Consider the following 26560-nt stretch of genomic DNA (forward strand, 5'->3'; position numbering starts at 1 on the left):
TCTGTTTCCAGTCTTTACGTTAAGCTAAGCTAACTGGCTGTTGGCTGTAACTTCATATTTACGTACAGACTTTCTCAGGAAGAAAGCAAATAAGCGTATTTTGAACTATTTCTGTGAAAACTGCCGGCCAAAGAATGAAAGCAACAGAGAATGAAGTCCACCATTGGTCCATCATCAGAAACTCAAAGCTTTGTTTAAACCCACAAAACTTCATTTTAAATTGTAGTGGACATCTGAAACCTTCCAAAAATATCAAATATGTGTGGCTGAATTTGGAGAACAATCTCGAACACGATTGGGAATATTTTTGCTTTGTGTTGAATAAAATATAAAAATAAAAACGTGTAGTCTGGCGTTAAATATAGCCATATCTGGCACCAGATACTAAATGTATACTGTGTATCTGTCATGCAACTTTGGGGGAATACCAGAGTTCATGAAGGTGATGTCTTGCATTCTTATTGAATGAATATAATCTAATTTAAGAGTAGAGTTTAAGCGATGTATTAACAGCATTTTCAAACAATCCTGGTGACAGTGTTGGCCTTTAAAAACCCAGAGCAACTTCTTGGCTAACACCTCCAACAAGGTCAGAACAAAGTCCACAGAGTACAGTGTTGGGTTACAAATGAGTCATTTTTATTTTTTTAGTGCAACATCACAACAAACAATTTTCACATGAGGTATTCAAAGGGATTTTCTTTAGTTGTTGATACAAAATGTCCCACCATGATTGACGTTTAAAGTGTTGTGTATCTTTTTTTTTTTAAAGCCTTTGGTTGGTTAGCCACATTCATTAGTAAGTCTAACACATGGACAAGAATGGCACGATAAAGCATGGTGGGTCGAGTCCAAGCTGAGGAAACTCAGACTCAGTCAAATATAATATTTCCCTCAGCTCTTCCTCGTTTAAAGCTTTTTGTATGGATTTCATTAATTCCTACTTACAACAGTGGGATCGAACAGTATTTCAACTACACTAAACATTTTGGAAAAAACGGGGGTGGGAGGGGTGGCTTACAAATGTGGAAAAATAGCTTCTGTCTCCTCCGACCTTTTTTATTTTGGGATGAGTGCTTGATTCTTGGGCTTTTCTGTTACAGCAAGTCACATGATTCTAGATTTCGGAAAACAAGGAATAGGCAACGTTGATTACAGCAAGATCCTCCTTGCTTGGATTGTCACCTCCTTCTTTTTTTGGTCTTGAGAATGATTTTATTTATATACAGAACATGGATCAATGGGACACTCTAGCATACTGGATTTAAGCTTTGGCTGGATGGAGGCCTCGTTTGGCTCCTGTTACGGATTGATTCCAGCACATTTGGTTTGGAGTAAAAGGCATGAAGAAGAGACGGATGGACAGACAAGATAGATAGATAGATAGATAGACAGACACCCTGACAGGATGGATTCTTTGGTTAAGGAATATCTTTGCCACACAACATCTCACACAGTTGAGGTAGATGGGTAAAGTCTTCATGTACACACAGGGGAGAGGGCAGGGACAGACAGGGGGACACTGGGTTTACAGAGTCAAAAGACTTCCATCTGAAGACACTGCCTCATGTCAGTTTCTCAGTTCCAGCTCAACATAATACTGTTTTATGCAACATAAATAATCAGCACGCGGAATCCCACTGGTGCTTTTTTGAATCCTCTGAGTGCTACGGTAGCTCTGATAGGGAACTGCTAAAACTACCCAAGATACATAATGATTCAGCAGTTACCCATCAATCTTTGGTTGTTTTTTGGTTTAAACATTATCAAAAAATCAGTTTTTTGTGGTCTTTTTTTTTTTTTTTTTTTTTTTCCACTCTGAAAGTATATATTCGCTTTCAGTTCTGCTATTTCATAATTTCCACTCCCCTCAGAATTGCTCTACAACGGCCTTGGCTGCCAGACTTGTTTCAGGGTCAAGTTTCTGGAAAAGCCACTAGGGGGTGCCGCAGGCTAAGATGGCAATGTGGATCACCTGCAGCAGCCAACTGGATTCACTCCTCCCTCCCTCCCATCTCCTCTCTGTACAGAAAGGGAAGAGCTTCCCCGCTTGACAGGAGCAGAAGGTGGCTCAATACAAAAAGCTCCGTCTCCATTTTAGGCTCCCAGTCAGAGAGACAAAGAGAAACCTGAAAGGTGTCACCTCAGCTTTGATATAATGACAGTAGCGAGCAGGGGTCAGCACAGGAGCCTCCAAGCTCTTTTATTTTTTATTTCCCCCCCGTACAGACTCAACCTCACACCCCCACCATCACCCCCCTTTGCTCTCAGCGTACTTACAATTGTTGCTCATTAAAGTTTAATTCAGCTCCATGCCCCACTACTCCAACACCTCCTATTCCTCAAACAACCTCCCTCCCACCTTTCCTACACACACACCACTACCACCATCCTCATTCTGGATGATTCAGCCTCCTCTCTGATCTCCCCCCGCCCCCTTTGAATGCCCCCTAAAGCCCACAGGTCTGGCCAAGAGCGGACCCCAGACCAGATACCCAGAGAGGAGACGGGATGAAAAAAGCCTCGCCTTTGAAGTCTGTGAAAAAGTCGATGGCCTCTTTCATGACCGCCCGTCTTTCAAGTGCACGCTGTGAAGGGGGCCCCGGCAATCCGCCCCTTCCAACGTTAAAGACAGAGAAAGAGCGAGGAAAAGAGACATAGAGAGAAAGAGAGAGAGAGAGAGAGGGTGGATAAAGGCCAAGCTAACCACGCCACTCTTTGGCAGCATTAACACAGGGGTCAGAGAGTCAGATCTTGGGTGATTTTCTCCTGATTTAGGCATCCACAATGCAAAACACTAGCAAATCAAACCACTTTTGTCTGTGCTTGTTGCTGACTAGAGAACCTGGAACAAACTCCAAGAACCTTAGATGATCAGGAATGAACCCCAACACTCTTATGAGCCTCGGAAGCCTTGCAACAAAATCAAAAGATTCCCCCACAATCAGGAACAAACTCTAAGACCCTTAAAATCCAGGGACAAAGCCTCCAGGCCTCACAACCATCAATCAGAGATCCCTAGAAGATGAGGAACAAACCAGAAGAACCCCAGAAGGCCAGGGACAAACCCTAAGACCCTAAAAGGCCAAGAACAAACTCCCTAAGACCTTCAGAACCTCGGGCACATGAAATTAGATCCCCAGAAGGTGAGGAACACACCTTAACAACCCCGAAGGTCAAGAACGAACCCTAATCCTCTTGGAACTGAGACAACTGTCAGAAGGGCTTGGCATGTGGAGGACGGTGAGATCACACTGAGTTGGACATAGACAGGACTGTCTGCACTGTACTGGGGAGGGGGGGCAGGTGAGGGAGATGGGGGTGGTCACAACCATGCATTTCCCCAGGCAGACACACAGTACGCATGTTTGCATGTGACCCTGAAGGACTCGCACTCAATGGGGCCTTCAGACGGCGCTTTAAGTGGGTCCCCAGATACTTTACACACTCGGCCAGATGGCATTGGTCTGAACACAACTTTACAAGCAACCTGTGAACCTATGGGATGCCACATCATAATCGTTATTATTATTATTGTTATTATTCATAGTATTATTAATTATAAATATTATCACAACATTCAAACAAGCTTTGGCCTTGGCGTTAAGAGCTGACCGCAGAGACATTTGCAAGAGTAAAGAAATCCCCATTATTCTACAAAAAAAACAAAAAAAACAAAGGCCAGGCCTTAAAGATAGAGAGAGATACGTAACATCACTGGGTGGGTTGGGCTGGATCGGGTTGGGATTGGGTACTGGGTACAGGGTTTAGGGATTCAGGCCGTACATTCAGGGAGGCAATGTTTATCTTTGGTATTACGATGGGATTCTACAGCTAAAAGTGCCCATCAGAAAAAGTCTTCAGTTTCACACAGACATACAGAGCATTGTTAAATAAATACTTACAGTATATAGATAGAATAAATAAATAACCAAATAAATAGAGAGAGAAAAGAAAAAGGGAAAACAATAAATACACAAATGCAGTAATAAATACATTGATCAGATCAGCAATTGCATTTGAAACGTTCTTGGTTTGATTTAACTATTGGCTATAAGGAGGCATGTTAAAGCCTTTCCTTTGTGGACCAAAAAAATGACCTTGTACGTCAGCAGGGCTGAAACAAACTGCCCCGCACTTCCAACGTGTTTCTATAAATAGAGCGATGTGCTTGAAATCTGTACAAAAAGGGCTGAAAGAATCACATTCCTCCATTTTCTAGACATCTGTAAAAAAAAGATTTCGTAATGGAGCAGAGGTGTGTACAGTTGTTTGGAAATGAGTGGAAAAAAATACTACAATGTCACTATACATTGTGTCAGGCGTATCTCTTCCCCGTGGAGCCTTTGTGTTCAAAGGTTGGTTTTCATTTTTTCATTTTTTTTTTTTTTTTTGGCTTGATTTTGAGTCAAAAAATGGCTGTGGAGCTTTCGTTTGGAAGCTCAGTGAGAGTCTTAAAGCTAGACAGTTGCACCAACAAGTCTGTTTCTGCGTCCTACTTGCGTTTATTGATTCTGTCCTGGCGTACGGCGAGATGCACTGCGGTTCCCCCTTGAAAACTCTGATTCATTCAAGGCGGGACCATCTTCACAAAATACAGGAAAGGCTCCTGTTGATGGTATATGATTGACAGCTGGGAGTCACGGACGCTACAGAACCCTCCTGATAATCCCAGGCTCCGAACTTGGAACAACGCCATACAGTCCTGGGAACCATCACCATGGCAACACATGCTAAGAAAGGGGAATTAGGTTCTTCAGAAAAAATGGGACGTTAAAAAAAAAGCCTTTCCTTCCTCTTTCACCTTGATTCTTGAGGAAAAAAAGGACCATAAGAACATTTGGGGAGGATTAACGTCTTTGGATGATGGACAACACTTTTGATTAAGAAGTTACACAATGGAGCTCTCCAGATGTGAGCAAACGGCACCTCTTGATTCTTCACGTTTGGAGAGATGACTATAGATTTGAAGGTACATCAAAATATGCTTTCTCCTGATTTGTAATACCCTCATTATCTCTAATCTAGATAATCAAAATAATGCAATGAGATGGTGTCTATGTAAGGGTGTGACTCTTCTTTGAGTCAAATCATCTTTGCACCCTTGACTATACAAGCAGGACCTCACGTCCTGCGATCATATCACTCTGGGTATCGCCCCCTTCTATTTCAAGGGGGCGATCGACTTTGGTTTGGGAAAAATGCTTCATCTTCATAAAATCATCTATAATAGCTGGCTCCGTCGCTCCTTCTGATAACGAGGAGGACATTTATTACGGCTGATCTCTGCCTAGACCAGTCTATGTGCCCCCTTGCTCCCTCGGCGCCCTCCCCACCGCACCTCCTCGGCGGTCCATCATCATGCCGTGCTGCAGGACACTGCGGAGGAGGAGACGCTGGAGCCCGAGGAACCCGTGGAGGAGGGACGGCCCTCGTCTGCCCACTTGTTGATGTTGCGTCGGCGGGCGTTCATGAAGAAGTTGCTGACAGTGGAGAGCTCCAGCCCCAGCTGCTGGGAGATGGTGACCTGCAGCTCTTTGGTCGGACGGTGGTTCTCCCTGAAGATGGCCAGGAGCGTGCGCCGCTGCAGGTCCGTGAACACCAGCCTGGTGCGCTTCGGGCCCTGGTTGCGCTCCAGCTTGCTCTGTTCCTGCTCCTTTCGCTTGCAGGCTGCGGGCAGATGGATAAAAGATAAATTAAAAAAGGAAAGGGGAAACAGGTTAGCTAACAGACTGGCTAGCTAACTAGGACAAATGGATTAAGCTGAGGGAAAGTGGATTTGCTGAAAGAAAACAGATTAGCTAAGCAACTTTGATTAGTTAAAAGAGATGAATCAGCAACTTGTTTCATTGTGCAGTAAAGGAATCAAGATGTTCAACCTATCACATCGTGTTGTTAGTGAGCTGCTGTAGGCTGCCGGGATAAAACAGATCAGTACATCCATCCTTTGTGGTTTTCATTATGCTCCTACCATTTTGGAAAGCAGAGTATATTTTTACATGGCCTAAAGACAAAGTGCAAAATCTGGTGTGGTCGTCCAATGACAATGGCTGTCTTCCAAAGAAATAATCACATTCAAACACACACACACACACACACACACACACACATACAGATGGACAGTAAAGTCCTCATTTTGCAAAAGGACCAGTGAACCCAATAGTAATCATTTTCAGCCAAAATCTTTCACCTTCTTTTTCTCTCGCTACGATGTCATTTCAGTAATTTATTTGTCACTAGATGGTACTTAAATTTATTGGAGTACTAATGGATACAGGCTTTTACTTGTCCATGTCTGTTCTACACTTTAAACTGCAATCTACATTCAGAGGGACAAGGGAAAACATAACAGTGAGGCCAACGCAAGAGACAAACTGCAGAAACATTAAATTATTTACTTACAGATTAGCATTAACTACTCCAAACTATGCAATTTATTTTTTTAACCTCCTGTAAATCCATCTAAAATAAACTGATGGCTTGAGGTGCCACTTTTTAGTCAGACTCTGCCTAGATAATGTACTGTATCTGTTTTTCATACTGCGGTCCACAGAGGATAAAAACAGTCATTATTTCTTGCTAAATTAGCTTAGTGTCAAAGTTGTCCATATTCAAACTTTTTAAGCGGGGAGAGAGGTGATGAAGTCTTCTGGTATTCTGTTTTTTTAATGTCAGTCTTGCTTACACCAACCACAAAATAGAAACTCAGGGTCTGGGTTAAACACCACTGTAACTGCGGCAGCCAGCCCAATTATATAATCAATATTCCCTCACGAAAAGTCTGAAATTTAAAAAAAATTACCCTGTGAAAAAATAAAAAAAGCCCCTTTTGTTCAGTGAAGAGGAAAAATAGCCTGATGTGTGTGGGCTGAGCTCAGATCCATTTTGAGAATCAGACGAGCATTTTGAATTCAGGCTGCATGTTCCTCTGCATATCCATCGCTGAACCTTTCCCCTCTAACACGCTGTAATTCTGTATTTACAGGAAACACAACACCAACCTCTGCCTTTGTGTACCGAGCCAACTTCCCATCCCTTTCCTCCCTCCTCTCTCTCTCTTTTCTCTGTCCATCTCCTTCCACTTCCTCTCTTCCCTTTCCCTTAGTGGACACTTCAACATCATTAGTTTCTCATAAAAGTCATTTACATGTGGCGGCAGTGAGTGAGTAATAATCACTTTAGGGGGAACTAATTTATTTTCTATTAAAGGCGGGTTACGTCAGGGGTGAGTGAAACAAGCAGAGTCGGCATTGCCCAGGGTGTTTAGAAGCCTTAAGTGGACTAAAACATATTTGGGGGAGTCGTGCAATTACCTAAATGCACACTTTTAAGAGTTTTCAATCAGCACTGTGTGGTTGAGCGACTGTTTTGCTGATGGTATCAAATGTGTTTCTAAGTGTAAGCATTGGTGCATGTGCACACAACACAACAAGGCTTGCACACCAACACACACACACACACACACACACACACACACACACACACACACACTAAGGGAGGACTAGTAAATTGGTGCAGATGCTGGACTTTTACTGAATACTGGCCTGAGGAGATCTGGAAGCTGGAAACAAAAAGTGTATTTCTTTTCGTTTTTTGCTCATTAATATAATTGTGCTCTAATGTTTGCAAAATAAAACTATTATTTTATTTCGTATTTCGAGTTAAATTAGGGCTTATAATGCTGTTTCAGAAGCTTTCACCCTCAGAGGTGTACAGTGTAGGGGTAACACTGAATCACTGGACAATATATACGTGAATAAGTCATTTTTGTGTAGAAAAAGAGTCTCAGATGTCTTATTTTCTTAAAAAATGTGAACGAATTGGCCAGAACAAGATTATTTCAACCTGTTTTCTACTCAAATGTTCCAAGAATTTTCCAGAAATGAATGTCTGTATTTTAAAAACAAAACACAGAACTGGAAATAGAAAAATATATTGAAACAAGCTGATTTCTAGTGGAAACTGGTTGAAATATTCTTGCTGCACTGGCTGATTTCTTTACTTGTTTCTTTAAAAAAAAAAACAAGGTTTATGGAACTCTATTATTGACAAAAATGACTTCATCTCCATTAGATGGAGATATCAGCACGCAATAACCTTGAAATCCCATATTTTAAACCCTAAGACACAATCAACCACACACATGCCTCAAACATACATTATATAAACCCCAGATGCTGCCTTTTGCTTTCAAAACAGCTCTGACAAGTTCAATTGATCTGCTTACATCTTCCCATTGAGAAACATCTCACACAGCGAGGGCTGCTGCTGATGTTTACTGTATGACCGGCTCTTCCCTCCTCAAACTCACAGCGGCAAATTTCTCTCATTAGCAGAGCGCTTGAGAAATAAGTGTGACCTTACTGCCGTCTTTTCCACCCGAGTGCCATCACAACGGCAGCATCAGAGCTGGGTGGGGAGCCGTGTGTGTGTGTGTGTGTGTGTGTGTGACGCACGGCACAGTCAGACTTTGATTGCTCTGACATCCAGCTGAGTTTGTGAAACTTAAGTACTCAAGTGGACATGAATAAATCTCGCTGTGATTTCCCCGTGCACGTTCTCCTCTAAAATCATTATCAGAAGGAAATGTTTTGACTCTGGGATGCACTCTTGTCAACTTGAGATTACAGGTGCCTGTTAGCTTTTAGGCATCCAGAGCTCGTTTGCATTTCTGAGAGTTATCGAACCACGTCTCATTAAAATCTGAACAGGCCGACATGTCAGCGGCATGTCAATATCACTACAAGTGAAATTTTTTTTTTTTCAAAACACTACATTTTTCACGGGCGTTACACCATCCCCGCCATCAATATTTCTGGGCTGGGGGTTGGGGGGTGGGCTGCAGCTATAGAGGGTATATACAGTGGTGCACTCTCAGCTCATGTAGTAATGAAAGGAATGACATGATAGTGCTGGCTAGCTTGCTTGTAGCGTGGATTTATGGCTTGTTGGAGGAGTCAGGGTGTCCTGCCGCTCTCCTCCTCCTCCTCGCCTCCATCCCATCCTCGGCTCTCTCCCTTCCTGACGATCATAACGCCGACCATTAAGTAAATGCTTCCTTATGCTGTAATCATGTGTAAAAGGCTCACAATTACCATGCTATAAATCCCCGGCGCTGGGGCTACTCCTGCAGACATAAATATTCCCCTATAGGCTTCTTATGATCGTGGGAACAGCCCCTAATCATGATGTATGCCCCTGTCTCGTGTTGCTGAAACGTGATCGAAAGCCCTTTCCCTACCCCCCGGCGTCTCAACCTACACCCCCCCTCCCAGCCAGAACACACCCCCCCACCCCAACCCCTCCCACCCCCCAGCCCCTCCAGCCCACCCCCTGCTGATTTCTTGGGCCAGGGGCTGATAGAAATTATTGATTAAATCTGTGCAGCTCAGACTCCTCGACCCACAGAGGCTGGTTAACCCCTTCAGCGCCGGAGTGGGGGGAGCTGCAAGAGCCAGATAAAAAAAAAAAAAACTAAACAAAACAAAAAAAACAACAATCCTGTTTGTTAGGTGATGCGCAGCTAAGGCCACGTCGGCCTGTTTACAATTCCTGATATGCAAATGGAATCGGCTTTGACCTTTGAGCCTCGCTGGTAGAATGCGAACTGTACGCAGCGAGAGGTGGACGAGGCTTTGTGGCTTTCATTACTGTGGGGGTGGTGCAGGCACCGGAGCCGACACGTAAACCGCATTGACCTTTCTTATTCATTTAGACCTTTAGTCAAGGGCTTCGGCCATCATCTTTAAAGTTATAGTCTCTGATCCCCCCCCCACCCTCCTCGACTTTAAGTGTCGGAGCATGGCTGTGTGGTCTTTATCCTGCCTTCTTCTCTGACTAAATCCTGATTGCCTCCTCCACAGCCTGAGGTTGGGCTAGAGATGCATCTCATATACAGCGCAGTAATCCATAGAGTATAAACACACACACACACACACACACACACACACACTCACAAGAAAAAGCCAAGATACTGCGGATAAATCCGAGGGATCACCTCCTCCGTGTTTAGCAAAATGTCTCTGCAGAACAGACAATTATTTGAAAAGACAAAATGGCAGCGACTTCATTCCATAATTACTGAGCATCAGGACTCGCAGAGAGCTCTGCAACCCTTCATATATAAAAGACACAGTTATGGAAATAACACGGTGCTGCTGGCTGACACTCAAGGGCCTTCTATGTATTTAAGCGAGTGCTGCATTAAGGAGGATCATCTTAAAACTTGAGGCGTGAAGCAGAGAGCACTTGAGCTATCTTCAGACTGGGGAGCACAGGGCACCGCGCATTCTAATTCCAGTCTCGATTCGCCGATGCGGCCGAGGTGTGTGTGGGCAAGGCGTGCTGCTCTTTCCCATGGAAATCAATAGAGGCTTGTAATTAAACAAAAGGGGGTTGGCCAGGGGGGGAAAAAAACAACAACCCCCTTCGGAAAGTAGGTTATGTAGAAAAGTGCCGAGCTGTCCAAATTGTGGCTTTGCCAAGAACTAAATATGCAATTTCAGAGTGTGTGGGAGCAAAGAGAGAGCAGCATTGTCAAACATTAGCACACTGCTCTGTGTAGGGACTTTAATTTTTTATGAGTCTGATTGATCGGCTGCTCAGACTTGGAGGACTGACTCGTTAAAATAATGTTTGTGTTTGTAAAGATGAAGGCACAAGGATGCTGGAAATAAAGAAAGAATGATTGATGATTAGAAATCTGCTCAAAAGAACAAAGGGCTGTTTTATCATGAGGAGAATTAGGTTTTTGTGTGACAGGAAGAGGCGTTTTGCATACAAAGCACTCACACGTGGCAAGATTGGATTCATCACACAACGTTTCTGTCAAATTACAGAACCAACCCACAGATAACTCATCTTTAGATAAGAGGTTTTGGTGTGATTGCTGTAACGTTTTGCTGAATGGAGGATGTACACATGTGCTCTCAGAGCCGAACAATCAAAGATCAATAATTGTGAAGGGATTGCAAGAGTGCACAATCATTACCTATGAACCCTATTGTGTTGTTGGGCTTAATCAGTTGAGCTGCTGACAGAGAGCGAAAAGCAGTGATCAACTGGGCAGGCTCACACACACGTACTGCTCACAGACCCCCGCAGTGAGCAGACCACTTGCAGATACACACACACACACACTCGTCTATGCTCGTCTCATGTTACTGTGTTCACTTGGATCTCTTTCTGTGCTCCGTGTATCAGATGGGCCCTTGGTCCCTGTGGAGGGACAACACTGTAACACGGCACTGTACAGCGTGCTGTCGTGTCTTCAATCCACATCCCCAAAGAATATTAAATGTCAAGCAGCAGATTACAATGTGCCTTTCAAAAAAAATCTTTACCCTATGAAATCTGTATGAATACTAGTAGGCCTGCAACAAATGATTTTTTGGCCATCGATTCATTTCTGTATTATTATTATTTTTTTTTACAAATAATCATGTAAGTAAAGTTTATAAAATGTCAGAAAATAGTGAAAAATGAAAAAAAAATCATACATTCTGTGAACCCAGAGTGACATCTTGCTTATTACAAATTGCTTATTTTCTGACCAACAGTCCAAAAAGCAAAAATGCATTGAATTTACAGAAATACAGAAAAGGGCAGCAAATTGCTGGAACCAGCATTTTTGCCTCATATGTGAATTTTATTAATTCATTATAAAATAGATGTCAATTAATTTTCTGTCGGTCGACTAATCGATCCAGCACTAAGCATTACATGCGCCTCCAGTTAGGCAATAACCTCTTGTTCTCCAGATATGAAGAATCTCACAAACCTGCAAGGTGCTGCCTCCGAGCAGAACAACATTTGTATTTAGCCTCGCGGTAATTGCCTCGGTGACGACGTTGATAAAAGACGTCTGGCAAAAGCTCAAGTCGAATTTGCATCAGCTACCTTGCCAACTCAACTTCAGCCGCACGCTGAGCAGATATAAATCACTGCTCGAATTAATCAATCGCTCCAGAATGGCATATCTGCACAAATTATTTTGTGGGCTCAAAAGCGATTAAATTGCCAACCGCTGCTCACGCTGATCTTCATGGTTCATTTAAGAGGAGGGCAAATGTCTGTGGCTTTTTTATTGTAGCTACTGTACAAATCAATAGGAGCTGTTTGGGAGCAAAGTAAACAAAGGAACGGCACATATGGCCCATTCTTGCCCAAACTGTCCTCAATGTGCTGCTAAGTTCTTATTATCCAGGCTGTTGAGACAATAGACTAACCAGTGGTACATTCACAGTGGTGTGAAGAAGGGAAACATCAGTATGATGCTTTTGCTTTTCCTCATGTCTCAACCTGAGCTGCATACTGATTGCTGGAGAGGAGATTTTTTTGGAAGACATGGAGAAGGATGGTGTTTGGGGAAAACAAGGGGAAAGAGTGTGTCTGTTTGTTGTTGTGGTTTCTGTATGAGCGTGAGTGTGTATGTGTGAGGCAGATAGAGAGCAAAGCTAGATCTTACCCTCCAGCCGGAGCGAGGCCATTCTTTGAAACTCGGGTTCCTGGAGCCAGCGGGACATCCTCTTAAAGGTCTCGCGGCCGGACTTGAGCTTGCCCCAGGGCTTGGGGTTCCTCAGGAGGTCAGACAGTGTGCCCTGTGACCTACACAGAACCCTCTCGGCGAAGATGGCCTGAGGGATGCTGTACCTCTTCAGCTCTGTGATGATCCTCTGGGCCACATCCCTGGTGTTGATCTCCTCCCCGGCGCCGCCTCCACCGCCCGGCAGCATGCCCTCGCCGGGCGAGGATGAGGCAGACGATGAGGAGTGCAGGTGCTCGCCCATCTTGGAGGCCTGCTGGCTTGGGTGATGGTGGGGCTGGTAGTGCTGGCTGTAGAGGTGAGGGTGGTGGCTGGGGGCGTGCTGGTGAGCCTCCATTTTGTTCAGCTGATGCCCCACTGACACTGACACATCGCCTCCTCCTAGGCCTGGTGGTGACATCTCACGGCCAAAATCTGATGTCCGGCAGAAGAGGCTCCCCCCGTGGACGTCGTAGCCACCGTGGAGCATCTGGCCACCATTGCCATTCGGGCTGTTGCCCAAGCTGCCATAGCCGTGCATGGAGGAGCCCAGGCCTGAACCCGCGGAGGGGGGCGACAGGCTTTGGGTCATGGCCAGGTCCTTGCCGTAGGGGTTGTAGAAGTTGGTGCTGAGGTGTGCTCGGTCCTCACGCATGAGGGTGAAGCTGCCGATGACATTGCTGACAGGGAGGCAGGGGTGGTGATGGTGGTGGTGGTGGAACTTGTCATCAAAGGGCTGCAGTGGGGTCAGGGTGGTGTAGGTGCTGCCAGAGCTGGACGGGGAGTCGCCGCTGTAGCCCAGTGCCGACATGGAGTGGTCGAAGCCCGGTGGACGGGGCTCGGGCTCCAGAGACATGGAGGGACCCCCGAGGGAAGGCCTGGGGAAAGCAGCTGAAAGGTCCCGGGAGTGCAGCATGGCCCTGCCGTCCTGGCTGTGAGCCAGATCTGAGTGGCTGTGGAGGGACATCTCCCCTAGACCCCCATCCATCTTCAATTTCAACAAATAAAATTGTATTTCTTGCCCCTGTGTGTTGTTGCTCTTCTCTTGTTATTGTTGTTCAACAGCCGGGCTAACAGTCTGGAGGGTCTCTTGTTACACCAGACTATGGATTTATTGATTTGTGAATTAATTGATTTCCGGGCTTATGGGGTGTCTAATTAATTATCTGATAACGTTAAGTACTGTCTTCAAACTCCCTCAAACTCCAAGAAAACGAGTTTGCAACAGCATCAGGAGCTTTAACTGTGATTTTATTCTCACTTGTGCATCAGCACTCTGCTCTCTTGTCTCTTTGGTGCTCAGCTGTGTTCTTCGGCAGAAGCCTCGCTTTTGTGCCTGCGTGAGACAAGACAGGCGCTGTTACTGCGCTCTATTTAAACTTTCATCGTTACAGAGAAGCAAAAACAGCCGAATAACGTTCGTCTCTTCAGCCTTAAACATTAAATCACACTCGTACATCTCAGACAATAACAATAATGCATACACATACATAGCATTTGAGTCATTTTTACCTCCCACATCGCGCGGAACACGCCACAAAAACAGCGATATCGGTGTTTTAATCACTTCAACCAAACCTCATTTTGGAATCTGGGATTTTTTTTTTTTTTTTCCTTCTTCTTATGCAAAGTTGTGAATAGAGAAGTAGCGCGCATGCGAAGCGCTGGACATTACCGGTGCGTTTGCATATTTACAACCCCATGTAATGGATGTTGGACGATGCGTTATAACTAACTACCAGACGTGATGGCGATTCGGAAACAAGAACATGGACATGTGTATGTTTAAGGGAGCTCCAAAATCCCTACCTTTATGATCCACTTCTCAGAGCGCGTCCGCGGCTGTTGTCCGTCCTGTGCATGTCTCCGATTGTGTCGCCGAGCAGCCCTGCAGATTCACACAATTGGTCCGCTGCGCCCCGGGGTGCTACATTCACCAAAAACCAGAGAGCAAAAAAACCATCTGCGGTTACAGGCAGAACCTCTCTCGCTCTCTTCCGTTCCCGTTTCTCGGTCTTTGTTTTCCACTCCAAAAAAATCTCCGGGTCTAGCCTCGTTTTTTTTCTTGCTCTACACTAGCAGCTCTCCTCTTTTTCTTTCATTATCTCGTGAGATTTTCCTCCTCCCTCTGCCTGCCACTTCATCGATCTCACCACCAACTCTTTCTCCTTCTCCTCCTCCTCCTCCTCCCCCTTGCTCACATTGACTCTCTGCTTTCAGTGCGTCACGGCCTTAAAAATCTGACAGATGTGCGATGAAATTCCTACTCCAATTAACCCTTTCTCTCCGGGGGGAGGAGGGAGGGAGGGGGTGGGGTGCGACGGGGCGGGGGGGGAGGTGTGGAGGTGGAGATGCTCCCTTTCTCATAACCCCACAGGTTAAGCCTTCTTCCGCTGATTGCATGCACAACTTATGAATTATGTGCGCACATCCTGGTCATTGTGCTGCGCTCGGCTGTTTATTGGATCTGATCAATGAGGTTTCACAAGCTGCGGCTAATGTCGCTTACTTCTTTCTTTTTTTTTTAATGTAACAAGTGATGCTGTTGCTGCTGTTGTCACCGTGAAATATTATCCGTGATATGGAGATGGAATGAGATATAGCTTCCTTCTATTACTGTGATTTTTATTATGATCAGAAATATAGAAGACCTTCTGCTTTTATTTCTCATTTTTAAAATGAGTGCAGTACTAGATTAGAAGGACCTGGGATGAGTTTAAAGAAACGATTTAAGGGTGAATATGCAATTATGTAAATTGCCTCACTGACTTATTGACTCCAGGAAAAAAAAAATCTATCCATTTACACTGTGCTGTGCGCCATCTTCACACCAGGCCACATCCTGTATTTTTTTTTTCCTTTTCGGTAGCAAACACTCCAGAGGGATTTTGCATTTCTTTCATTTTTCTGACTCCTCTTGTTCAACCTTTCAGGAATAAACGCTGTCAAGTGACGCTCGTGTTTAGCCCGGCTCTTAATCAGCACTCAGCTCGCGGCTCCATTCACTCACACCGCCAACACTTCAGTCTGGAAAGTCCCTCAACAGGATCAATGCGACCCTCTTTTTTTTTCCCAGAAGACCCTCGACCTGCTGCTGCAGCACCGAGCACACACACTGCAGGCCCGGCCTGCTGGGTGCGCGTGCATGTGCGCGCGCCAAAGCCCAGTTAACCTAATTTGGTGTAAATTCAGCTCGCAGTGTGTGTGCTTAATTTGTGTCTAATTTGTGAGTGCGTGCGACTTTGTGGTAGTTTTGTGCATGAGAGGCTGCGCGTGCACGCAGGCCTGTACTTGTGTACACTTTTGCTTGAGTGCGTGCGTGCTTGTATATGCGCGCGTTCACGTGAGAATGGTGTCCGTATATGTGCACTGGGGCCTGTATGTGCATATAAGAAGCATAAATATACATGTGGTCTGCATGTTTAGGCCCGCGCCGGCCTCAGAGAGAAACAGAGGCAGACAGAAGCAGGGAGGCACAGCGCATACTAATCATATCTGTCTGTCAGTTTAATTTTCAGAGATGAGCAGTTCTGGCGTTTGGAAACAGCGGAGCGGTGCGCGGTGTGGGACCGCCGGCTTCCCGGAGCAGATGCTGCCCTATCGATCCGCCCTGCGCGCAGCCAGCACGGAGGGATGCGTGTATGGATGGCGAGTAGCTGGAGGTAAAAATGGTCAACGGCTACAGAGCGAAAATAAAAGGTCTCTTCTCGAGGTCGGGGTGAAAGTTCACCGTCTGTGGCTGGAAAATCCGAGAAGCAAGGCTGACACCCGAGCTGCAAGGCCCCCCCAACTTTTTACACTGCGGGGCCTGGAGGGAAACCGACACCCGGCGGGGTGTTCAGGGTATATGGGTTTGTCAACATTGCGCTCTGCATCCATCCACAGAGAGCCACTTATAATCTAATAGGGGGGGGGGGCATGTACGCGTAATGAGGAGTTATAATGAGAAATATATTCTATCCGTTTTACTGATGAATTTATCTGCACAATAAACTACAAATAAATATTGAATCACTGGTACAGTAAGGCCATTTCCATATTCCCCTCATCCAGAGTCACTCTCCTCACAGCGAGAGCAACAGCAGGATCAGCAACATTACAGCCAGAACATTTACATTTCAGCCATTTAGCTGATGCTCTCAGAGGGACTTACAGTGGGAGCCCCCCCCCATTACCAATGCAGGCCATAAATATACTGAGGAATACTCTCATTTTAGACATTTAGCCTCAGCTCTCATCCAAAGTGACTTTCTATATGGTGGGTGTACAATAAGCTTTTAATCTGAAGCCAATATTGAGCGTGTTTAGATTTTTACCATTTAGCTGATGCTTTCATCCTGAGGGACAGGATGTACGGCCGCATCAAATCCTGCATCACCGATATTACAAGCAGCCAATAGCGAGGAGGTCAGGGGTCAGGGGACGTTGCTGTGACCTTAAAATGACCATTCACGTGCTGGAAAATAAACAGAATCAGGTAAAAGAAGAGGCTTTTTATTTTCTGGTGCAGTGAAAAGGGGGAATGAGGGAGATTAATGGCTCCTCCCTGGGCAGATGAGTTTCCCAGCCCGCAAAGGAAGACTGACTCGTCAAGATTCATCAATTCATATTTTATTAGGAGAAAATAAAAACAAAAATAAGCAGGAGCAGCGGTGTTTTCTGCAGCCCCGGACGTGCAGTGCATGCTGGTCCCAAGGCCCGCAGACATCCCCGAGCTGCAGCAGCAGCAACAGGATGGAAGAGCAGCAATACACAACATTATTCATCCTGTACTTTATACCACTTTACGCCCCCCAAATCTGCAGTTTAATCAGCGCGTAAACGTGATCACTTATTGGTAAATGATAATGGATGGGACGCAGGCGCGGGGCTGCCGTTTTGAATGAGGTATTGACTCCCTGTTTGCAGCAGAAAAATAACAGAATGTAAATGACGGGTTTTATGCAGCGGCCATCAGGGAGGAGAATTTAATCTGCAGGATTAAAAGAGGAAAAGCAACTTCCTCATTATTTAAGGTGGAAGGAAGAAAATCCAGCTTTAATGATATTAATAGGCTATACCCCCCCCAGTAAATATAATAATAATCGTCATGTTGTGATAACAGACTGATGATGTTGTTGTTGTTGCAGGTTTTGTCTAAATGGGTGGTTTTCATCTAATCTGGATATCCCATGCATTATTTAATCACACACACACACACACACACACACACACACACACACTGCAGGTAGAGTGAACATGCATCAGTTTCAGATGTCATGTTACCAGTCATTGCAGTGTGTGTGTGTGTGTGTGTGTGTGTGATTACAGTACAGTAGCAACCACACACACACACACACACACACACACACACACACACTCATATATACATACAGTAGAGTACACACTGCATACAAATCACAAAACACAAGTTAATTCACCACGTTATTTATTGTCATATATAATAATACACACACAGCTCTTATTTTGAAAAGAAAAGTTGACCCCGTTAAAAACATAATTAGTTCAGTTTTTCATCTGATTGAGCACTTTTTGTGACAGAAATCAACTTCACAAATACACACACACACACACACACACACAGAGGACAAACTTCAGCAGCAGTGTGTCTTCAGGTGTGAATCCTCCAGAAGTTTCCACACCTCAGTTAACACCAGTTCAAAATAAATGAATGCTTTTCCTCAGCATTGCTGGTTATTTTCATATTCTATTCCTTTAGCACTGTGGTTTAAGTTACTCATTTCACTGCCATCGCCACCTGCACCGTGAACATTGGGTTACCTGTTGTCGCTTGTAGCCGTTCTGTGCCGTTGCGTGCACATGACTCATGATCTGTCTTTTAAAATAAAATAATATGGGTCAAATGTAGAAAACGTGTCAGTTTTCTTTAGTGATGCAGAATAATAATATACACTGAGCAAGAGTGAAACACAACACTCTTTTTAGTGTTCCTGTGAGCGTCTAACACACACGCACATCTTCAGATGCTGATTCTTAAAAAAAAGACCTGGAGTTTGGGATTTTTTGCTTGCTAGAACTAATAAAATAGTCATTTTAATGCCACTACACTTTATCCGAATCAACTTTATTTAGCAGCAAAAGTACAGTTGAAATCGCGTTACTTGCAGCGAATATAAAGTGTATTTATTAATTTATTTTTATTTAATAAAATCGACTTTACAGCCTGTGTGAGCTCTTTGGGGTTCAGTGTGTGACATTTTATCCGTTTGTTTAGAAAATAAAGGTTTTACAGCAGAAAATAAAAACTTTACAGCGAAGATTTAACGACGACAGAAAACTTTATTTGTGCAGCTGCAGGTGTAAAGTTCAACTCTACAAATGTCTTTCTCAAACTCTTATACTGTTATTAACATCTGTGCAATAGGAATATTAGTATTTTATTTTTATTTTCAGCTTTTTTAGAACACAATGTTTTTTTAAAACTTTATTTAACTCTATAAAATAATACATTTATTGTTAAAAAATACTAACCTGTACAGTGTATTGTAAACACATGTATTGGACATTTAGTTTGTTGTTTGTATGTTTTATTGCACTAGATACTGAAGTGACGATATAAATAAAATCTATATGAAAAAAATAAAATAATAAATATATTGATTTTTGAAATTTGTAAAATAAAATGTATTATGTTATTATAAATCGAAAGTAGCCTATTTACATTTAAACAGTACAGTAATTTAATTTGAAATGAATACTTTGTCAATATCCTATAATGACAGTGTTACTCTGACACTGTTCTCTTTTTCTCTACCTTTTTCCTTGTCGTCAACTCCCTTTTTTTTTTATTTCTCTCCCACCTCTAACCAATCGATAAAATCAATTATTGCCACGAGACCTGGCGTTACACAGATCACAATGTGAATAATCAATGACTGAATTAATTTGACCGGATTAGATCTGAAAGAAAAGAAAAGAAAAAAAGAAAAACACCCAAATTAATAATGATAGCAATAATGGTAGAAATTAGCATTGATGTAAAGAGCAGCATATTGACTGCAGCACATTTTATACCCTGAGTGACGACACATTAACCTGCAGTTAACTGAGTGTGTGTGTGTAACATAAATATGGATGATTATGAGGTTAAAAAGGCTCTTTGATCAGGCTGATCTGATCTGTTATGCAACATAAAAAATCTAATGATTAACATGGTTCAAATGGATCTGTTTCATGAACTCCTCTTTTTTTTTTAAGGGCTTCATATAAACACATATAACCTGCAGGCAAATGTCTGCATGCAGGCCTGCACTTTATCTGCATTAACAGCGTGTGGCCTGCTGCACAAACACACACATTTCCACCTGAATATGCTTCTCACACCACACACTGCTCACTAATAACAGTGTACTTTATATTAAAGGAACATACATGAAGAGAAGCATCATTTTATATTATAATATCTGAATAATTCCACATATGGCTGAAAAATCGATTATTCTCTTATTTTCTTAAAATGGACGACAATTCAGAGGAGTTTCTTTCTTTCCTTAAAAAAAAAAAAAAAAAAAGTGAAATAAACAGATGGAATAAAATAGCATGCACTCAGAATCCAACATGTAAAATACTGTAGCTGCTGCTGGAAACTTTGAGCTGGTGGTGAATGAATGATAATCACATTATTTTCCACCATTATTTGCAGGTTTAGTTGCAGTAATGATCGTGTACGCCATGATGTGGAACTTGACTTCGCAGCGTGAATAATGTTATTATCGATCATATCTGGATTAATGCAAATTCACTCGTTTAATTCACTGGATTCGCCTCCTGTGCAGATGAGCCAATAATGCGCTATAGCAGCAAGTACTGAGGGGGGGACTACTACTAAAAACTAGTTTCACCTGCAAGAGTTACACATTACATGAGGGGAAATATCTTGGAATATTTAGTTGATGGATGTTTTTTTAGTTTGGTATGATAGTTTTCTTTAGAATAAATTAAATTGTCTAAAATATTGCTGCAGGGACATCATTACTACTATTTTATTTTTATTCTCATTAGCCTAAGTTCTTCATTTAGAAATGGTGTGTGTGTGTGTGTGTGTGTGTGTGTGTGTGTGTGTGTGTGAGCGCGCGCCCGGCTTGAGCACGCGCCAGCCGGTATCGATCCGTGCATTTTTAAACAGCCTCCTATTTGCCCTACAACTATTTTTCATATAAAATGTAAATATCTCCCTCTGTAATTGGCTCTGCATTCTTTATGCAAATGAAATTATCTGGTGGCTCGAGCCGCGCGGGAAAGGAAAAAGTGTTTAATTTATGCAAAATGCAGCTCAAGGGGGCGCAAAGGTCGATAAGTTAGAACTTGTCTGAGTTTATTTCTTTTCTTTTTTCTCTCCTCTCTCTCTCTTTTAGTTTCGAGTCAGGGCTCATTACAAGTTTTTTTTTTTTTTTTTCAGTTAAGTGGCCTTCATCATGAGTCATACAGCAGGAGAAGTCATACAGTCCTGCACTTATATGTTTGGCTACACGTGGAGGAGTTTTATTTTTTATATTTTTTTGCAGGGGGATTTAAATGTGAAAATCCAGATGTCACTTCCTGCAGTGACATCTTTTTTTCTGCAAGTTTACAGTCAGTTGAACCAGCAGGAATTGTGCTTTTATTTTCCTCAGCTCATACTGAGGATGTTTTGTTACATTTTTCTTTTATTTTGCATTTGATTTTATCTATCCCATTCCCGTTTAACACTCCGATAATTTATCTGCTCAAGAAAGTACAATGATTTCATATATTTATCTATTTTATTTTCTTAGGGATTGAATGTTAAGGGAAGGCCAACATGCTGCCACATGAAGACCATGACTATAATTTGCATAATTGTTTCTGTCTGTTTTCTTTCAGATTTGTTGGTCTCTTTTCCAGGTCATTTGAAAGATTATTCATTTCCATAAAAAAGTCTGAGTAAGCAAATAAATAAATAGAAACGTAAGACCAAAAGCAGCTTTAATCTCTATAAATCAGGGACTTACAACGTCAATTAGAAATTGCTTTTGGTTTGTTTTCCTCCTCTTTTCTAATATAAGACTATAAAACACGAGCGGAGTGAGAAATCTCTTGGGCCCATTTTGAAGAACGAGAGTCAACATTAAAAACACACTCATCATACTCAGAACAGAAACATGAGCGAGACCAGGCCTGTACGACACACACACATGCAGTCCCGGGCCTGTGTCATCACTGCAGGCTTCATCCTTCCTGACCACATTACAGTAAACACAGCAGGAGGGAGGCACTGTAACTGCTACCAAAATTATTACACAGCAAACTGTACAAGCTGCCTATTCTCTCAGATAAGACAACATGCGTATGCCAGTTTCTGGTCTGCTGCCTGGTGAAATACTCCCGACATCCCTCCTCCTCTTCCATGCACAAACCACTGACAAACATGCAGACACACCCACTCAAAACGCTTCGACACAAACATACAAATAAACAAGTCTGCATCCTCCTGCATCCTCTGCTTCCCCCTCCCTCCCTCCATCTTGCCCTCCGCACTTTCCGGCCCCCTTTCTCGGAAAACCTTGGCGTGCATCTTAAGAAATCCCCTACCGCACGCTGCTTAACGTGGTCACTTGCTGATAAAAATACAGTTTTAAAAGCCTACATATTGATCACAGCAACACAAACACTGAGCTATTTTCTGCTACGGTAATGCATGCTTTTGCCTCGGCCTGTCAGCTTCACAGTGTGTGTGTTTAAGTGAGGGTGCAGGTGTGTGTGTGTGAGCTTGTGAGTGTGTGTGGGTGTAAATGTGTGTGTCTCACAGCCGAAAAGTGTGTGTCAGTCTCTCCAGCCAGTCAGCCAGTGTAACTCGGTGGGGGATCAAAGGCAGCAGGGTTTCTCCCTTTCCTTCCTTGGTTTTCCAGTCAGGTCGGCCCCCCTTTTGCATCCACCCCACCCCTCCTCTTCCTCCTCCTCCTCCTCCTCTTCCTCCTCCTCTTCCTCCTCCTCTTCTCTTGCATCTCGCTTCCCTCTCTCCTCCTCTTCCCAATTATTCCCTGATTTTCCTTCCCCGTTCGGCTGTTAAATCCACTCTGCATCCTTTTCCTCTTACTTGGCCGCGGCTGCTGCTTCCTCTCCGTCCGTCCGAGGCAAGGCGAGGAGTGTGTGTGTGTGCAGTCTTGTCCGCCTCTCTTTCACTCCCTCTCCCTCTCTCTCTCTCCCTTCTCTCTTTAATCAGCATGTTAATAAGAAAGGTAACTAATCAATACATTCAATGGCCTGGCTTGGCGATTGATACCATCTCCATCCACCTCCCCCTCGCTCTCCGCTGCTAAACACACACACAGAGTGACACACACACACACAAATACACAGCTAGAGGACTGTCCTGCGTCCAGGGGCCCTCAGTGGTAATTTAGTCAAGTCACTTTATTTAGGAAGCACATTTTAAAACAGCAAAAGTTGCCCCACGTGATGTGAAATTTTCCACAATTTTCCAGCACGGTTGAGAATCACAGATATAGTACACACATTGTGGCTCACAGATAGTGACGCAGGTCCAAATACAGAGGTATAAAAATGGCCTTTGAGGCAGGACTTACAGGTTTCAACTCTGGAGGCACCCCTAACACTAAGAAGGAGGCTGTTACACAGTCTATAGGAGACAGCAAAGGCTTTATTCCTTTTCCCCTTTGTAGCGAGACTGTCCTCAAGAGTAAAACAACAGCATTGATCGCATGTTCAAATGCCTAAAAAGAGACCTTGTTTACCAGACAAGGACATCTTGTGGCCATGCAAATTATGGCAGAAGCAAAGGCAGAAGTAGCGTATGGTGCCACGAATTCTGTGTTGTGGGGGATTCTGGGTTGGATGGATAGGTCAAAAATAGTGTGAGACTTTAACACCGGAGAAGGCTGATTCTTACCAATCTGAGGGGTTGAAAAGGTCAGTGATGTAAGAAGAGGCCACTGAATGACAAAAAAACCCCCAAAAAAAACAGTAAGATTTTAAAATCAATTCTACTGCACAGGAAGCATACGAAGAGAGGCCAGTGCAGGGGTAATGCGGTCGTTCTTTTTGGTGTCCAGCATTTTAAACCCGCTGCTGGGACAAAGACGAATGCAATATTCTGTACTGTAATGCTTAGGTTATAAGAAACAACGGTGTGTATAACTTTCTCCAGATCATGGGGCGAGAGGAAAGACTGGATTTTGGAAATTGTCCACACCTGCAGGAAACTGGTTCAAACCGTCAAAACGGATTTGCCTCTCAAAGCTGAGATTAGAATCAAAAATGACACCTAGATTTTTGCCAGAAGATTTAACATACTCAGCCAACTTGTCAAGGTTTTTTTTTCGTTATTGTGATGGTAGAGCCTCGAGGGGGGGGGTAATAACAATAATCTTTTGTGAAAAATGACCATTTCCCAAATGTTTGGGACACAATTGAGTTTGCACTTTTGCTCTTTTACTCTTTCTCCAGCCATCCTGGCCCTAAATCCTCCCATTTGAACATTTCAGTTGCCAGTTGCTGTTAAAGGTATGTGGATATTTGGCCAGGGAGGTCCATCCAGCCCTTTAGGGCAAGAGATAGTTGGGAGTCACAAGGGAAGGGAATATTTAAGAGCTGAATACTCACAGCTTAGGGCTGCAAACAGAGAAACATCTTGCCTTGTACCAAAGCAAACATCCACTTCTATCTCCCTGTCTCTCTCTCTCTCCCCAATATTATTAATAGATAGGATGGAGGAAAATACACAATCACACACACACAGACACATAAGTCCTCCCTCCTCGGGATATGGAACTCCAACAGACATGAAAACGCTCAAGCTCCTTCTGAGGAGGACATGAGAGGCATGGCACAGGATGAAGGGAAATCCTTCATACAGGAAGAACAGAGGCAACAGCCAGAATGCAAGGTGGCCTTTCAGGGCCGACTGGATGGGTTTCTCCCTGTGACCCTCAACCCGACACACACACCGACACACACACACCGAACCTCCCACCCCCTTCTGTGCTGCTTTTTTGCCTTCTGGTAACTTCTGTCTCAGTGCAGAGCTTACAGTGTGATGTAGATCCTTTTACATTTGTCTCCCAGTTTATATCCACCCCCCTCCCCTCTTCTTCTTTTCCTCCTCCTCCTCCTCCTGCTTCTTCTTCTTCTTCTCTTTTGCCCTCCCTATCATTTTTCACCCGCACAGTGGAACAATCGATATGTAGAAAAGCGCTACGGTATCATGTATCATTGTGGAATATGTGATATAGATTATGGCCAGTTCATGTTTACAGTATTATTCTTTTGTTCTGTTCAGATCACAGATGGTTTGTGAGGATCCTGCATTTATTCTGCTTGTAGATTGAAGGGTCATTACACCGGTTGCTTATTTAAAACAGAAGATTGTATAAGTAAAAATATATTTTTACGAGGTGTCATGAGTCATACTTTAATAAAAAGCTGTGAAATGTTTTAATTGCATTTCTGTAATCAGTTTTTTAGCCTATTTTTATTATAAATGTGTAGATATGATTATTAGGAATAAAGTGCTTTATTTCATACACAGAATTTAATTTTACAATGAGAATTCATAAATGAACAATTTTATCCCGTGCTTTGGACCCTAAAAACTCAGTGCTGCATATTTATTTTGCCAGAACTATAAATTTCTCTATCTATTTTATGATTTCGTAAATTGCACATTTGAGTAAATTGCTTCAGTCCTGTGATGAGAACACCAGTGTGTTTTTACTGCGATTGTGAAAATACGATATCCTTCATCTTCAAATTTAGGCAATATGTTTTGGCGAATGACTATTTGAATAGCCTTTTGTTTGTCAAATCAATATTTTCATATATGGTCAACAGCCCTTTTGAAATCACACGGGTGTCATAAATACTTTTCAAGGAATCTGTTTTTTGCAGAAAACTCTGCGATGTGAGACCTGAAACCCTAAAATGATCTTCATAAAACGGATCTAACGGCTGCTTTCCAATTTTATTCTGCTATGATCTGTGTCATAAACATACATACAACGCGCTTCGCAGACTCTGCATTGATCACAGCCGAGGAGAACAAAGATGGTGGACAACACTCTCCTCTCTGATATTCTCTTTCTATATTCCTGCTTCGCTCGTCTCTCCCTGTGAGCTGAGGTCCAGTTTCATTGCATTATCTGCATGTCCGGAGCGTCCCAGAGGGGCTGCAGAATGACCAGTGGCCCCGCTGACCCTCAGAGCTTGCTGTCACCCTTCATCACCCCACTCTCCATCTTGGATGGTGTGGTCACCTAGCAACCGGGGCCAGGGTTCGCCGCTCATGGACCAGAGGCTATTGGGAAATCAATCGATACGCCTCGGCCCAACCTAGCGAGCTGCCTGCCTGGCTGGCTGGCTGACTCCCCCCCTCCCCTCCCCATCCCTCCTTACACTCCTCCTCCCCCTCTCCCTTGTTATGGCCAAATGAAGACGATGCAGTTCTCACTTTTCCACACCTCGCTGTATGTGGATATCCTGTTACAGGATAAGAAATGCCTCTGCTTGCCAGGGGCTTGCAGCTCTCGAGGCTGATGTATCTGTCCTGTCAACTGGCCTCCATTTCCACCAATGTTTGGATTGAGAGGCGGAGAGACAGCAATTAATCAAATTTCAGAAGAGGATTTCTTTCCTATCACGGTATCGGCCATGAAGAAGTGCTGACCAAAGATTACACTGGTGCACAACTGCAGCCAACCCCATCCCTCCACCACATTTATGAATTTCTTTCAGCACATTGGAGCACTCTGGTGTTTCTGAGAGCAATAACTCCACCACTCCAATCCTCCCTTGGCTCATCCTTTGGATCATTTCCACACGGGTCTATGTGAATCTAATTAGAAACCTATCAGACATGAACGCAAAGATCACTTTCATTAGCAGAACAATGATAAATGTTAAAGGGATTACAGAATCCCCAAAAATAAAGAAAGATTTTTTAAGCTCATAGAAACATCTCGAAGGTCAGATCTGTTTAGCAGGACCTCAATTTATTATGGAGGTTCCCCTCAACAACCTTTACAATCAGGGTGGGGTCAGCAA

At 43.5% G+C, this 26560-nt stretch overlaps 1 protein-coding gene across 1 annotated transcript; it reads right to left on the minus strand.

The window, feature by feature from the left end:
* Positions 1-617: 617 nt before the first annotated feature.
* On the minus strand, positions 618-14752 carry onecutl (one cut domain, family member, like). The gene is made up of 3 exons (XM_051406863.1): positions 14333-14752; positions 12467-13859; positions 618-5670 (listed from the first exon to the last, which is right to left on the minus strand). The coding sequence occupies exons 2-3, from the start codon at positions 13509-13511 to the stop codon at positions 5360-5362; spliced, it is 1356 nt and encodes a 451-aa protein (XP_051262823.1). The 5' UTR covers positions 13512-13859; positions 14333-14752; the 3' UTR covers positions 618-5359.
* Positions 14753-26560: the final 11808 nt, after the last annotated feature.

This window comes from Dicentrarchus labrax, unplaced genomic scaffold, assembly GCF_905237075.1.
Source record: "Dicentrarchus labrax unplaced genomic scaffold, dlabrax2021, whole genome shotgun sequence".
NCBI lineage: Eukaryota > Metazoa > Chordata > Actinopteri > Moronidae > Dicentrarchus > Dicentrarchus labrax.

What these genes read in the sequence shown, in the direction of transcription:
- onecutl (XM_051406863.1), bottom strand. Translation starts at nt 13,511, where the DNA reads ATGGATGGGGGTCTAGGGGAGATGTCCCTCCACAGCCACTCAGATCTG. An exon ending in GGCCTCGCTCCGGCTGGAGG is followed by an intron (nt 5,671 to 12,466) that starts GTAAGATCTAGC and finishes ATCTGCCCGCAG; the next exon opens with CCTGCAAGCGAAAGGAGCAG.